This window comes from Amblyomma maculatum, chromosome 11 (genome assembly GCF_055883805.1).
Source record: "Amblyomma maculatum isolate TAMU_Amacu chromosome 11, ASM5588380v1, whole genome shotgun sequence".
Lineage (NCBI taxonomy): Eukaryota > Metazoa > Arthropoda > Arachnida > Ixodida > Ixodidae > Amblyomma > Amblyomma maculatum.
In genome coordinates this window covers 79,477,477-79,494,525 of record NC_139354.1, presented here as the reverse complement: position 1 = coordinate 79,494,525, position 17,049 = coordinate 79,477,477, and the positions used below count along the sequence as shown (strand labels likewise).

The window sequence follows — 17,049 nt, the reverse complement described above, 5'->3', positions numbered from 1 at the left end:
AGCGCTATACAAGCAGTAAAAACAAGGCCTGGGGCCGTTTGTGGCACCTTTCATCAGCTTCTTGTTGCAAAAAATAGGCTTCGATTGAGGAAAATGCCGAAAACTAGAAGACCTTTCATGTATGATCTGGACCAAATTCCTTCAGAATATGCTGTGGAAGTGAGGAATCGATTTCAAGAATTAGGTCTAGAAGACAGAGAGCCTGAAGAGATGTGGACTGATGTTGGTGATAAAACACAAGAATTTGCTACTAAGGTAGTTCCAAAGCAAAATAAACGCAAGGAAGCAAACTGATTATCTAAAGAGGTTTTACAAATAGCTGAGGAAAGGAGGATGGCAAAAGTTATGGTGGAAAAAGAAAGTTACAAGATTCTCAAGGCGGATTTTCAGAAAATAGCAGAGAGATACGAATCCTTTTCTGAACATACAGTGCCAAGCAGTTGAGGACAACCGCCAATTATGGAACACAAGAGCACTGTGTAAGACAATCAAAGATATCAAAGCAAGCTTCTGTGCAAAGCTGGACGTGATAAAGGACAAACGAGGCAAGGACCTTACTGAAGACTCAGAGATAAAGAGGAGGTGGCAGGAATAAACAGAAGAACTGTAAAAGAAAGACCCGGATGTGCAAACCCACTATAAGATGGTTGTGATTACTGATCTCGAGCCAGGCATCCTGAAGAGTGACGTTGAATGGGCCTTAATTAGGCAGTTTTGCTAAGAACAAAGCTAGTGGAATATGGCATTTCAGCTGAGTTGCTTCAAATCCTCAACCATGACGCTGTTAACATTCTGAATACATTATGTCAGAAGATTTGGACAACCCTGCAGTGGCCACAGGAGTAGAGGAGGTAAGTTTACATCCCCATTACAAGAAAGGCAGTGCCAAAGATTGTTCCAACTACCGCACAATCGCGCTTATTTGGCATGCTAGCAAGGTGATGTTGAAACTCCTCCAAGGTAGGCTGCAGCAGTATATGGATCGGGAGCTTCCGGACGTGCAAGCTGGGTTTCGCAAGGCCAGAGGAACTAGAGACCAAATTGCCAACCTTCGCTGGATCATGGAAAAAGCAAGAGAGTTCCAGGAACCCATCTACTTCTGCTTTATTGATTATGCGAAAGCGTTTGACTGCGTAGGTCACAGCAGATTGTGGCAAGCTCTCCAAGAAATGGGAATTCCAATTCAGCTCATCTGTCTCCTCAGGAATCTGTATGAAGGGCAAGTGGCCATTGTCAAAAATGGGCATGGTCTTACTGATTGGTTTCCGATCAAGAAAGGAGTGAGGCAAGGCTGCATACTGTCGCCCTGCCTATTTAACCTATATGCAGAGTGCATCATGAGGAATGCCGGTCTGGAAGAGTCTTCAGCTGGAATGAAGATTGCTAGAAAACGTGTCAACAACCTTAGATATGGGGTGATACCACTTTATTGGCAGAAAGTAAGGTGGAACTCAAGAGACTTCTGATGCGATTACAAGAAGAGAGTGAGAAGTTTAGGCTTAAACTAAACATTAAAAAGACAAAGATCATGGCGTCTTGCCCTATCAAGTCCTGGAGCATCAAGGGACAAGAAGTGGAAGCTGTAACAGATTTTCTCTTCTTGGGCGCAATGATCACCCCGGAATTAGACTGCAGCCATGAAATTAGGAGACGCCTGCTTCTGGGAAAGAGAGCCATGGTTAGCCTTGACCGCCAAGTAAAGAGCAGACATTAGCCTGCCAACCAAGATCCCTATAACTCGTGCAATGGTTTTTCCAGTTGTGATGCGAGAGTTGGACTGTGAAAAAGGCTGACCGCCGAAGAATTGACGCGTTTGAATTGTGGTGCTGGCGAAGACTCTTGAGATTTCCTTGGACTGCCAGAAGATCAAATCAGCCGAATTGTCTACCATAAACCCTGACTGCTCATTGGTGGGTCAAATTCTAAAGTTCAAGCTCAGCTACTTTGGTCATCTGATGAGAAGAGAGGAGTCGCTGGAAAACGATTTGATGTTGGGAAAGGTTGAGGGTCGCCGGAGAAGAGGTAAGCAGCGAACGCGATGGTTAGATGGCATCCTTGAGGCGCTGCAGATGATGTTATGTAATGTTAGGAAGATAGTGAGAGACCGGAAAGTGTGGCGTGACATGGTCCATAGGGGCACGAAGAGTCGGACACGGCTGAACGACTGAACTGAGATTAGAAGAGCAATATATATTAAGATACAGAAGTAAATATGATTATCCACAAACATAATAATAAATATTAGCATAAACAAACTGATGACATTCTGTAATTTTTTATCAGAATGATTGTAAATGTTTTCTTGGAGGCATTTACTATTGAAGCCTGTTGCACTTGGTTTGAAATGGGTGTATGTTTTAAATTCAGTTGGAGACTATAATTCATTCTAGTTTTGGGAGGTCAGAGTTTTATACGAATGTGTAAGAATACTCGCAATCGATGTATGGGCGGTGTAAAGTTCTTTACTATTCTACTGCATCCATAGGTTATCCGCATTTTCTAAGTAAGGTTAACCAGCCGGGGTGGCGCAGTAGGTACGGCGGTCGACTACTGTCCCCTAGGATGCGGGTTCAGATCACGGCCTCGGCGGCCTCTTTTCGATGGAGGCGAAAAGCAAGGCGCCCGTGTCCTGTGCGATATCAGTGCACGTTAACGAACCCCAGGTGGTCCAAATTTCCGGAGTCCTCCACTACGGAGTCTCTCATAGCCTGAGTTGCTTTGGGATGTTAAACCCCACAAACCAATCAAGTAAGGTTATGAGGGGAGTGTTAAATACTATCAAAAATTGTATGCAGGAAATGGGGTGCAGAAATAGACTACAATATTTTTTTGCCAAAATTTATGGTATCAAATAACCAGGTTAGTTGTTCTTATCGAGCTAAAAATTTTCTACAGTAATCGAGCGCTACACGGATGCATCCGCAAATGTTCTTATGTTACTTTTCAGTTCCTTCCTTATGTCAGTTTTCATGCTCATATCTCATACGTGGTACATGAAATGCAAAAAGCTAGGGTTAAGCCCTTTTCATTAGAGAAAAGGTTCAATTCCACATATGCAGCACGTGAATTGTCTTCCGTAATTCCTCCTTAACTACTTGTTCTAAAGCACCTCGACTTAATTAAAAGTTGTAATATGCTAATTATTTTATGTTCTACAGCGTTTGTAGCTAGCGAGTGGTGTTCACAGTTGCTACTCCTTTCCGTATTGAGTGGATAAGGCAAACTATGTATATTAACGATTTCAAACATAATTGGTTGCACTTTCACCACGGACACCCCTGCCCTTTTCTCCTCTCCAGCTGCAGCCACGCCCTCCGATAGTGACGCTCCTGCAGTGAATCATGAGGCGAAAAATGGCTAATGTATTTAAATGCAAATAAAGCATCTTATTTATATATCACATCATCATTATCAGCCGGGCTATGCTCACTGCAAAGATACGGTCTCTCTCATATTCCTTCAATTGACACCGGTCCTGCGCTAGCTGCATCCACTTGACCCTTTTGAACTTCTTAACCTCATCCGCCTCGTGCTGAGCTTTCCTTCCATTGGAATCCAATTTGTTACCGTTAACGACCATCGGTTCTCCTTTGTACGCACTAAATGACCTCTGACCACGCCAATTTTTTCTTATTGATTTCCACTATAATGTCATTACCCGAGTTATTTCTCTGACCCACTCTGCACGCTTCCCATGTCTTAACGTTACCCCCACCATTTTTCTTTCCATAGCTCTGTGCGTTTTCCTCACTTTACGTAGAACACTTTTCGTTAGCCTCCACATCTGAACCACATGGTTGAGTGCAGGTGAGATGTTATATATATATATATATTCCTCTTTAGCGATACTGGTAAGCTGCTAGTCATAATCTGCGAGTGCTTGCCAAATGCGCTCCATCCTAATATTATTCTTCTTCTTATTTCTTTTTCATTGTCTGCATCTGCGGTTAATACCTGTCCTAAGAGACGTAATCCTCTACCACTTCCAGGGCCGAGGCTGTTGAACATTATCTTAGTCGTCTGCATATTGATTTTCAAGCCTGCTTTTCTGCTATTTCTTTCTAGGTCATCAATTTTTCACAAAAAGCAGTCACATTCCTCGACAATATATTCTATATGCCGTTCCCCCATGTTTACAATCAATTTCTATAGCTACCTTGATGTGACTAGTTTGCTTTCCCACTTCCTTTTCTGGAAACTCCCCCCTGGCTTGTGGTATAACATTACTAATGACATCAATATCAAGCTTCGTTTCTTGCACCATTGCTTCCGACTAGCCCCTCTCGCTAGAAAGTTCCTGGACTCTTTGTTTAGCACTCGTTCGGTCCAAGCTGGAATACGCACACCCTATGTGGGAGCATCATTGTAATTTTTCTTACTCATCAATTTGTTCAAAATCTTTCGACAAATTTTATTTATTCGGGTTCTTGTTAAAATGAACATTTATTCCCCCATCCACAGTTTCACACAGTAAATGTGCCAATTTGTTGAACTATGTCTTTTTAATTACTTTTGACCCTCACTGCTTAAAATTTGGGATTTCTTAGCAGCTCACCGCGTTTTTTATCTCATCAATCACGACAAAAAACCATTTACCCACCATCCGCATTTACAACCGCGCATCTTAACGCTTTCTTTCCTCACAAAGCCAAGAATTAATTCCCTGCCGACGAAGTTTACCGCAGTACTCCAGTTCACTTTTAGTCATTTATTGAAGAAAATATTCGACATGTTGAAACATTCCACCACCAACATGGGCATTTGAGGTATCAACAAATACATAACTAAATACAAAACTTTGCACAATTTCCGCATAAATCTGCACAGACGGCCAAAGGGCAAAATTAAGGAACTGCTCTATTACTTGTGCAGGCATCGCGACAAGGACGGCAAACCCGCGCTACTAATTCAAGCTATAAATTTCACACATAAACCTAGGAAACCTTATTGATAATTCATAAAACAAGGTATTTTGTATTTAACTTTGTTTTGTTGGAGCCCAGCTGTCAAATAGACAATTTAAAACTTTTTGTGTCGGTGTTTTGCTCCTTCTTCCTTTTTTACGGCGGCTATGCTGCCATCGCACCATACTTCTGTGACCAGTCGTCGCGCCACTGCAACTCCGCCATCACGATACTTCGTTTCAAAATCTGCTCACACTGCTACAAAACATAAAGTCGGCCTGAGCTAATCAGGATCGAGCATGTTCGATGAATACGTTCACAAGCTCGTGCTAGAGACGCTGGCATAGGATAGTATAGGAGCACAGTTACATCCTATTCTTTTGATTGCTCCAGGTTGCCCCCACTATTGATAGGGCTGCGAAAATCTTGGGAAACGAGGTATAGTTATGAGACACTGCAGACGTTTAGCAAGGAGCATACTTTTTGTAGTTTCCTTGGAATGTAAAGCCTACTCTTGCCGTCGAATGTTTGCAATTCAAAGCTTGTACTATTCATTAAGCATTCAACAGGAATCGGTTGATCGCTGTGTTATGATGGCCCTCATTTTAACGTGAAAGTGTTAGCACGTTCATGTCGAATAATATTGCCCGACAGCATCCCCCGTGCAGGGGCTTGCAGGCTTGACAAACCAAGAGCATGCCTATGAGAGGTTTACAGAGTCTGGGCATCAGTAACTTCAAGGCGACAAAAATTATGTGGTGGCAACGGCGTCTAACATTTGTACCCTCGCAGTCTCGAAAAATGAAAAGCATGCCACTAACCAGTTGGTATGTGAATCATACCGGGGTCATTGCAACGCGCTTTGGAGCATCGCAGGTTCTAAATATTGAGGGCATGCCGGATTCAAGTGGGTGGTGGAAATGACACGGCAAGGCATTTATAAGCCGGAAGTGCCGTGGCGCGCCGGCGATCTTTTGTCTTTCGCTCATGAACATCGTCAGGCGAATGATTGGTCAGCGGGTTGTGTAGAGTCGAGACCAGATGGCATTGTCAATTTCTCAAGGTTCAACTGGAGCATGTTCTCTCATATTCTGTGTGCGATGGCAATTGAACCCCTTGCTCCTGCAGTTTCAAACCAGGCCACTTCGAAAAGTCCCGAACCTGTCTGTGGAAGGCATGAAAGTGCACACTTAGCGAACACGAGATTTCTATCATCCCATGAAGTTTGAACCCTTCCCCTGAAAGAAACACCGAAGGCATCCAGTAAATTCTAGGTCAATTAAATGTAAGTTTACATTGCACAATAAAAGATTTTGAAACTTCTTTTTTTCTGTCGTTTTTTATCTAAGCGATAATATTATCACTCAGCATATTGTCACGTACTCAGTACGTAACGGGGGTGTTTATTGGTAGTCTAAAGCGCTGCGAGTCACGCAAGGAACACCAGCACACACCACTCTGTCTTCCGTTTCTTCTTCTTCTCCAGCCTCTTCTTCCTTTCCTGACGCCCCGAAGCACGTGGCACTTCCCCCCTCGCAGACGAAGCCCCAGGACAAGCAGTTTAAGGAAGGTGCCGGGGATGGAAACTTTTTAGCCGAGCCACATGCACCACCTGGGTCCGGCGTGAGCATCGGCCACTTTCGGTGCGGCGTGAAATTACATAGTTCACGTCACTCAGGCGCTCCAAAACGACAAAAGGGCCGCTATAACGAAACAGCAGCTTCTGGGCTAAACCACGCTTCCGCAGCGGCGTCCACAACAACACTAAATCACCGGGCACATAAGAGACATGCGGGCGTCGGTTGTCATAACGCTCCATCGAACGTTCCTGTGAGTCTAGGATGCAAGGCGGGCAACGCGGCGAGCTTCTTCGGCTCGACATAAATTAGTGGCGATAGAAGGCTCGTTGTGGAGGGAGAAAGGAAGGATGGTATCAAGACAACTGCGGGGAACTCGAGCATACAAGAGATAAAACGGACTGTAGCCAGTCGTCTCATGTTGTGCAGTGTTATATGCGAATGTAATAAAAGGGAGGATTTCATCCCAGTTCTTATGATCAGAGTCCACGTACATCGCCAACTAAGTGGTCAGAGTGCGGTTGGTCCGTTCAACAAGTACATTCGATTGCGGGTGATACGGCGTTGTATGAAGGTAATCGCAGGTGCATAGACGAAGGAGTTCTTCGATAACTTCAGCAGTAAATTGGCGCCCACGGTCACTGATCAGAACTCGAGGAGGGCCGTAGCGCAGGACGAGAAATCGCAGAAGAAATAGGGATACTTCGTAAGCAGTGGCTGAGGGTATTGCGGCTGTTTCTGAATATCGAGTGAGATAGTCAACACATACCAGTATCCACCGGTTACCGTTAGAAGATCGCGGTAAAGGACCCAAGAGGTCGATGCCCACCTGCTCAAAGGATGTGGTCGGAGGCGCAATAGGGCGCAGCGGTCCAGGTGGACGGGAATTAGGGAACTTGTACAGCTGGCACTTGACGCAACTGGCTACATAGCGCTGAATGACTTGACGCATTTTCGGCCAGTAAAAGCGTTCCTGTGTGCGATGAAGGGTCCGGGCGACACCCAAGTGGCCCGCCGTGGTATCGTCGTGCATCATTTCAAGAACGGGAATGCGGAGGTTTTCCGGCACGACGAGAAGAAAGCGTGCACCTCCGGGGTTGAAATTCTTCTTGTAAAGTAGGCCGACACGAACGCAGAAACGCGCATCTCTTGAATCATGAGCGGCAGAGAAGAGCGGTGCCAAAGTCGGATCGTTGCGTTGTTCTGTCTGGAACAGCTGAGGGTCAGGAAACGTTGCCGAGATAAGTGCCAGGTAGTTATCAAAGTTGTCATCATCACTACCAGTTGATGAAAATGGCAAGCGTGACAGACAGCGTCAGCATGTTGGCGGCCCCTTTTGTATGTCACAGTGAAGTTAAACTCTTGCAACCACAATGCCCATCGAGCGAGCCGGCCGCAAGGGTCACGAAGATTTACGAGCCAACAGAGCAAATGGTGGTCAGTGACGATGGTAAAAACATTGCCATATAGGTAGGAACGGAATCGTTGCACCGCAAAAACCACTGCGAGGCACTCTTGTTCAGTAACGGTGTAGTTGCGTTTCGCCTTGCTCAACGAACGACTAGCATAAGCTATCACGTGCTGATCGGTGCCATGACGCTGGATGAGCACAGCACCAACGCCCACGCCACTAGCGTCGGTGTGAACTTCGATGGGGGCAGAAGGACAGAAGTGACGTGGGATAGGTCCGGATGTCAGAAGGAATTTGAGGTGGCGGTAGGCAGAGTCGCAGTCAGTAGTCCAATTGAACGGTGCATCTTTGTGCAAAAGGCACGTGAGCGGGTATGCGATGTCAGCGAATCTGGACACAAAACGACGAAAATAGGGACACAGTCCTAAAAAGCTACAAAGCTGCTTCGCTGATTTCGGTGCTGTAAAGCTGGTTACAGCCGCAATCTTCTGAGGATCCGGCCGAACACCATCCTTATCGACCAAGTAACCAAGAACAATTGTTTGGCGTTCGCTAAAGTGGCACTTCTTAGAGTTGAGGACGAGGCCTGCTCTCTAATTGCAATCAAGAACGATGGCGAGGCGGCTATTGTGTTCCTGAAAGGTCTTGCCGAAAATCACAACGTCGTACAAAAGCACAAACAAATTTTCCACTTGAGTCCGCGCACAATGGTGTCCATGAATCGTTCGAACGTGGCAGGCGCATTGCACAATCCAAAGGGCATTACGTTGAACTCATAGAGACCATCAGGGGTCACAAATGCCGTCTTTTCTTTGTCGCTTGGGTTCATCGGTATCTGCCAGTACCCCGATCTCAAGTCTACCGAGGAGAAGTATGACGCCGAATGAAGACAGTCGATTGCATCGTCAATACGTGGAAGTGGATATACATCTTTTTTGGTGACGGCGTTAAGGCGACGACAGTCCACCCAGAAACGCCCTGTGTTGTCTTTCTTTATAACGAGAATAACTGAAGACGCCCAAGAACTTGAAGTTTCCTTGATAACGCCACGTTGGAGCATGTCATGAACTTGTTCGTCAATGAGCTTACGTTCGGCCGGAGACACACGGTAGGGTTTCTGTCTGATCGAGCGAGAAATTCCAGTATCAATCGAATGATGAATGCGAGAATTTGGAATCGGTGGCTGATAATCTCTGGCGAAGTCGAAAACTGAAACATGCTTGGACAGCAGGTCTGTCAAAATTCGGCGCTCCTGTGCTCCCAACGCTGTATTTATTATTGCCTGGATTCGAGACTCTGCAAAATGAGATGTTTTCTCTTCAGGAGGATGGTTACTTAGTGCCGCCACGTCCTCGTAATGAGCGAGCTTCATGCCACGAGGCAACACGGCTGGCTCGTCTGAATAGTTTACAGTCCACAGCAAGGTGTGGCCTCTGGTGACTGAAACTACGCAACGAGGCAACAAGACACTCTTCTTTGCACAGGCCAGCATTGTAGGTTCCACTACGGCGTCGAAATCCTCGCATAATTTCGTAGATGAAATAACTTGAATGAATTCTCCGGACATCGCAGGTACAACTGTATCTTCAGACACAGAAAACGCTCCTAAATCGAGCGACGAGGTTTCTACAAGGGCCGACATCAACGCAGCATTAAGCGAGATCTGTCCACTACGGAAGTCTAACGTTGCACCACACTGGTGCAAAAAGTCTATACCTAGAATTACTTCATGCGTGGAACGAGGCAACACTGTGAATTTGGTTCGCAACGCTTGGCCCCCAATCACAACTTTCGCGTAGCACACACCCAAAGGCACCCATAATTCACCGCCAACACCACGCAATACCACAACTTGATTCAAGCTAAACATCACTTTAGGTCCTAATCGATTCTTGAATGCTAAACTCATAACAGAGACTGTTAAGCCAGTGTCCATTAGTGCCATCGTGGGAATGCCGTCAATGGATTCTTCGAGTTTGTTCTTTAACATAAACACAGGCAGAGGTATTGAGAACGTTGATTTTCCGGCGACCTCACCCCCATCGGCCAAGTCTTCTAGTTTCCCGAAGGGGAAGAACGGCGCCGAGGAGACGGTGACTGTCGCTGTCTTTGGGTTGGCGGCGTCAAGCTGCGGTTCGAAGCAGGCGATCTGTTTCGCATCTGTGCCAGGCGGTATGTATCCAGAGTCGGTGTCGGATAAGATTCAGTGTCGAAATGATTAGAAACGTTGAGCAGCGGTCGATGATCTTGTGGTAGTAGGCCCCGCCGACGGCAATACCGGGAGATGTGTCCGATCATGCCACAGCTATAACACACGGGTTGCTGGCGTCACCGGTCCGAGTAAATGCGGGCGGGAACTGGTTCTGGTTGGCGTTAGTAAGGTAGCAATCGGGACGGCGTTGCTTGACGAACCACCTGGCGTGTGTAGGTGGTTCTTCGGCCCATCCCTGGCTGAGAAGTGCTAAAATTGTTATGCTGTCTGCCCTCGCCAAAGCGTGATGCATTTAAAGCCGGAGTCCAGGAAATTGATGTGGTCGCGGGTTCTGCTTGCAGCGCGCAACCGTCATACTGGTGTTCGTCCCGGCACGCAGAGTCTTTGCCACGCAACAATTCTTCCCGCACTATCCGGCGTATCAGGTCAGCCATGGACTCCGGAGCACTGACATCAACGCGCGCAACAGATGTGACGTTGGCCAGTCGCCCAAATTTATGAGTGATGCGGCGCAACTTCAAGGTTTCGAAAGTGCGGCAGTGCCTGATGAAGTCAGCTGTAGTGTTCAAATTGTCTTTGCTAATAAGAAAATTATAGACATCTACAGCGATACCTTTAAGCAAGTGCCCCACATTATCTTCCTCGGACATCCGAGGGTTTACCACCTTGCACAATTTCACAATATCCTCGATATATGCGGTGCATGTCTCGCCAGATACCTGGGCCCGCTGCATCAACGTTTGTTCTGCGCGTTTCTTCTTCGCGGATCCGTCGCCAAAGCTGTCCTTTATCTGTTCTGTGAAACAATCGCAGCTGGTAAGCGAGTCTTCATGATTATCAAACCCAACTAGGGCAGTGCCCTCCAAGAAGAACACTGCGTTCGCTAGTGTCACGGTCGCGTCCCAACGATTGTACCGGCTCACCCGCTCGTAGTTGGTTAGCCACTCGTCGACGTCCTCGTCAGATTTTCCACCAAATGTGCGCGGCTCGCTGTAGTGCTGCCAGTTGCTCACCGCAGGTGTTGTTCGGTCAGCGTCGCCGTCTTGAGCCATGTCAGATGGTAGGGGTGGCAAACCAGCGAGCCGGCGGCTTCGTCGAAGACAACGGGGATCCGTGTTGATCTACACCGCAAACTCCACCACAACTGTTACGTACTCAGTACGTAACGGGGGTGTTTATTGGTAGTCTAAAGCGCTGCGAGTCACGCAAGGAACACCAGCACATACCACTGTATCTTCCGTTTCTTCTTCTTCTCCAGCCTCTTCTTCCTTTCCTGACGCCCCGAACATGCACCGACATGCACCGCTATCGTGTTCATTGTGCATGAGTTTCATTGATCGTATGCTTTTTTGGCTCAATGGAGGCGTCCAAACGAGATGGTCGCATGAATATCCGCTATTTTCTAATGGACAAGCTGTTTCAAAAACTGACTCTAAAAACTCTCAATTTGTTTTACTTACTTTCATATTTTAAATGAAGATGACACGACGTCTTGTTGTAGCTTTATGCATGCAACCAATGCGGGACTTGTACTTGTTACTGTCTTTTTTGTTCTCTATGAAAACCTTCGCCAATCCCACACAACAAAACATCTCGAAGAATGCTTCGAGGGTTGGCGAATAGTGCAAGCTCTCGAGCGTGCAGTAGTAGACTTTAACATCTTAGTTTCCGATACAGCTCAGCTCTATGCCAGAAAGGCAGCATCTTTAAGCTAAATACAATTACATAATGCACTGTTCGTGCTTTCAGTTTATTATTATCAGCTCGGCTCTATGCCAAAAAGGCAGCGTCTTTAAGCCAGATACAATTACATAATGCACTGTTCGTGCTTTCAGTTTGACAAATTGTAATTTCCGAACCAGTTCTTCAAATTTTATCTCTTCTGAGTAGTTCTGTGCTATGAAAGTGGCATCTTCGCTGCCACCGTCGACCGGTGTTGCGTGTGCCGTTCGTATCATCCGATGCCGAAGGAAGAATGCTAGGGAGATGTGCGGTCAACCGCCATATCAGCTGAAGAATAATGTGGAAGAGGGTGAGTGTGAACTTTTGACCAAACAAAGTTTTGGTGATCATTATTGACAAAGCAGTTGACAAATTCCTTCAAACCTTCTGCAATACACTCGGCCCACGTCAAGTCCTTTCCGAGTCTCTACGGTAGCACTCTCACAAGACAAACGAGATGGCACCACCAGCATCATCTTTGGGACAGCGGCACGTTTTACTTCGTGGTCAGCGCCTGCGATGAGAGCTTTTGATTTCTTCTGATCACATCACGCAAGTATCTAATTTGCCTAATCTCACATTTTCATCGGAACCAGAAAATCTAGTTTTTTTAATAAAATGCCACTTCTGTGCAAACTGTAGGTTCTAATGATTCAACGTGTTCAGCTTTGATAGCTATTCTAGGAAGAGGCATACAATTGTACAATGCGCTCTATTGTTTTATTTGTTAGCCACAAGAGCGTACACGATTTTTAAAGAGTAGATGGTAAAGGAAAGAAATGCATGTTAACACCAAAAAAATGTAGTTACATGAATGATTGCTGCTCTTTAAGGAATGTTAAGATGTTCTAAAAAGTATAAGTAAAAGTTATATCCGAAATGCAGCATTCGCGGATTCTTTTTCTGCGACAAAATTGCGCATTCTGTGAAACTTGTGTGTTCTCGTTGATCGGCTGCACATGGCACAGCTTTCAGTGGTGCTCTCAGATGGCCGTCGCTGTTAATAACGTTGACCGCTGACCACTGAGAACAGTCAGCTCGTCCCCTTCCACTTCGATGCTTGCCGCCCTTTTTCCGCCGTCCTTGATGTTTAGATCCACCACCTGTTAAAAAGACGTGATACAGTCTGCTCTATTAAAATTGCTGAGACAATTGTATTCTATATAAGTTCACTTTATCCTGTGATTAGTGCTAAGCCCGCGGTAGTCAATTTCGAAACATTTCGGCGCGAACGCCGGAGAAAACGGCGCAGGTTGAAGGACCTAGGAGTTTTCAGACGGGCCACCGAGATCCGGGCCACAATGCTGCGCATCCTCGCCCCATCGACATGGGCAAAAAGGCACGCTGACTCACGCATACTCACGCAATGGGCCTCGTCCTCCTCACCTCGTGCAAATGAAGAAGCTGCGCAGGCTCACCATGGCTTCTAGCAAATTCCAGGTCTTTCTAGCAAGCCGGAAGAGGCGAGCATACGTTTGGGTAGTGCTAAGCTATTTCCGATCCTACTCCGCATATCGAGCATTCGACGGCGGTTGTTTGAGAGCGCGCCGCGCGGTCATCGGTGGTTCGGTTCTTTGAGGAAGCGTCCATTGCGGTAGCAGGCAGGCCCCTGCTTAGAAGAAGAGCTAGGGGCCAATGTTGCATTTAGCGTGCCAACTCGTGGAGTTGCGCTTAGTTTTCGTTCAGTCTCTTTTGTACAGTTTAATCGGCTCTCTGTCTTTTGTAAATAAGTTTTCCGTGCCTTGTGTTTGTTCCATATAAACTTAGATTTCATCTTGTTTCTTCAAGGGCGTTGTCCTTCGTCTCAATGTCTTTGTAAACTACACGTCACCCGCCAAATCGACGAGCACCTCGAAGAAGTGTAGAAGAATTGAAAATGAAAACAACGACCCCTGGCCTTTAGTTAAGTCATGTGCTGTCGTTCACAGAATAAAACCAATTATGAATCGAAGTAAGTGGACAACCTTTTTTTTTAAAAACAAGAAGCACAACTCATATTGAAAGCATTGCACTAGAAAAAGAAACCTTGATTTAGGCAACTAACTCTGAATTAAAATATATTGCTCGGCGAGGTACGCAATTCATTGCTGTTTGTCCACTCACCTCCCGCAGATACCGGACCCTATGAAAATTTGGAATATTTTTACATTACGGCAACTAAATTTACTCAAAATCGAAAACCATCTTATCACAGTGCACTTTCAAATGAATCCATCTGGCCGCTAATTGCAAGCAAGCATGATTTTACATCTTATTCGGATAATAATTTGGTCGAATAAATACTGGCAAAGTTTTCAAAATAAGGAAAAGTTTGCATTGCATGGTACATTCTAAAAACACACCGCACGACATGTTATAAATGCATTAAAAAATTCTTGAGGACACTATTTACCCGTAAAGTGGGATGAGGTGAAAGCCATTATAGCACGGTGGATTGCAGCCCTCTACTACTGCCCCTCCATCTCCCTCAATAAAGGCGGATAGAGATGAGGTATAGGATAGAGAACATGTACCTTCCTTTACGGCATGGTACATGTGTCCGCGGAGAACTGCAACAGATATTGCGCCTTTTCTATCCTGTAAATCAATTTCAAACGCCGCTCATGCTTGCTGGATTAACGCCTCCTAGACGCCTATTTCCGAACTGTAAACTGTCCAACACCTGGCTCCGCTTCTGTGTGCTGTGTGGTGCGGTGTTCGAGGAAGCACCAAATGAAAGGAGTCGCACGGATACCTGGAACAGACACCCGGCGGGATCAGCTTCGTAAATGCGTTGATTGATTGATTAAAACTTCATTTTCCACCGATTTAGGAGACCCACTATTCCCCGCTCCTGACACGCAGGCCTGAGGAATAGGGCTGGATTCGCCACGACTGTCAGCTGCAGCTAAAATCGATCGCAAAACAATCCGAATTTGGGTCACCACTCACACGTCCATTTCCGGCAACGAAGTGGCCCATGGTTTAGCCCGAGATCTCTTCTTCCAGGTAAACGCGGAACCGCCTGACTACCAGAAGATTGACGAACGTTTGGAAACCTATCAAGAAATCACCGAAAATTATAGATTAGGCAGACGTCTTGTGCCGCCAACGGATCATATTGCTTGAATAATAAAGAGGCCATAGCCTGGCAGGGGTTACAAGCCGGAAACTTCCCAAACTTTGTCTGGTTGTTTCACACCCAGATAGAGTAGAGCACAAATGATAAATGTAAAGCCTGCGAAGCGAGAGGGACCCTCGACCATATACTTAGGGAATGCCCAAAGTCTGCGGGAGCTAGGGACACGAAAAGTACAAAGCCTGACAGACCCTGTTGCGAAGTGACGTCGTATATGCGTGAATCACCTGGTGACGTCATGACCTGTCATGATGGTACATCATGCGCCCCTTGTCGAACACAACCGGCATTTTATTGAAAGCATCAAAGTTCACCGGCGTTTTATAATTCGTTTGTAGGATAACAAAGGCGTATTATCTGTCAAGTGATCTGTGGTGGTGGTCATTGATTGTATATACAAAAGGAAGGAAAAGATGTTTGCCAGCCCCGGTATCTGCTATCTGATATCTGAAGCACCTGAACTGGGGCGACGGAAATAAAAGGATAGTGAGAAAAATGTAGAGGAAATCGAAGAGTTGAACGATAAGGAGAAAGAAAAGAGTATGTAAAACCAAAAAAATATATATGCTATGGTACAGTATACAGTAGTTTGCTTGAGGCCCACCCGCAAATGTCTTAGGCCACTGAGCACTCGGCACATCGGGCGGGCCTACAGTCTCAGCCACTACAACTGCACCTGGCGTAGACAGCCTCCTGCTCCACCAGTAGGAGGCTCGCAGTGGGATCGTCAAGAGTAGAAACGGCAAAAACACAACAGGAAGCTGAAGCTAAGAATAGCCCAAATCACTGCCGAAGCAGAGAACTATGCTGCCGAGCTGACAAATAACAACTGTCATCGCTTTTGCGACCATCTCCAAGGCACTCTCGGCATGGCTCGCACGTGGTCGCTGCTCCGCGCTTTACTCGACCTCAAACAATCCAAATCCGAGATGAGCAAGGCGATACGTACGCTCCTGCGCAAGGAACAGTGTGACGACGACGCTGTTCTCTCCCAACTAGAACAGCGCTACATCAGTACAAGGACTACCCCTACGAGGTCAAGAACAGGCCACTCGACGCTGACATAACAGAGGCCGAAGTCCGAGCAAGTCTACAAAATGTTACGAAGAATACGGCGCCGGGTAGGGATGGCATCCAATACAAGGTGCTTAAAAACCTGGACAACCAGTCAATCTCCCAGCTGACATCGTTCTACAATAAAGCCTGGACGACGGGAGCCCTCCCTCAAGAGTGGAAGCACGCCGAAATTACGCTCATTCCCAAACCTGGCAAACAACTCTCACTAGCAACTCTTCGGCCAATCTCGCTCACCTCGTGTATCGAAAAACTATTCGAACACATTGTATTATTCCGGCTCTACCCCCCCCCCCCCTCGAAGCACGAAGATTCTTCCCGGACACGCTGTTTCGTTTCCGACCAAATTTATCCATACAAGATGTCAAGCTACAACTGGAGGAGGAAGTAATGGGCCATCCTAGCAAGCTTCAAACGAGGGCGACACTTGCGCTCCACTTAAAAGGCGCTTTCGATAACGTTGCACATTACCTCATCCTTGACAACCTGGCATCGTCCCATTGTGGGAATAGGATATACAACTACATCAGAACATTTCTGACGGACCGCACGGCCACCATAGGACTAGGCGTACTACGCTCCGACAATATCGCTCTTACAGGCCGAGGGACGCCACAGGGCTCGGTCCTCTCTCCGAATCTTTTCAATGTGGCGATGGCAAAACTGCCACCTCTGCTAGACAACATCCCCCGGGTTCGTCATGCTCTCTACGCGAATGATATCACAATATGGGTCACGGAGGGCTCTGACGGCGATGTGCAAGACGCGCTTCAGGAAGCCATCGACGTGGCCCAGACGTACGCCGCCGCTGGCGGGCTAATCTGCGCAGCGGAAAAGTCCGAACTCTTGATTATAAGCAAGAACACCCACGGAAGGGGAAAACAGCCTCCAGAGATCGATCTTTTCCTTAAAGGTGCGCCAATACCATAAGTGGAGAGGATTCGGGTGCTGGGGCTACACCTCCAATCTAATGGTAGAGCCGCACGCACAGTACATCTTCTCCGTAAAAAAATGTCTCAAATCACCCACAT

General features: G+C 46.6%; 1 protein-coding gene across 1 annotated transcript in view; it reads right to left on the bottom strand.

Annotated features, from left to right (window-relative positions):
* Positions 1 to 12,524: 12,524 nt before the first annotated feature.
* LOC146174235 (putative sodium-dependent multivitamin transporter) overlaps positions 12,525 to 17,049 on the bottom strand; it is a 64,514-nt gene continuing 59,989 nt past the window's right edge. The window contains exon 16 of the mRNA XM_084583871.1: positions 12,525 to 12,929. Within this exon, the coding sequence (XP_084439997.1) occupies positions 12,810 to 12,929 (120 nt within the window). The 3' untranslated portion in view covers positions 12,525 to 12,809. The remainder of the gene's footprint in view (positions 12,930 to 17,049) is intronic.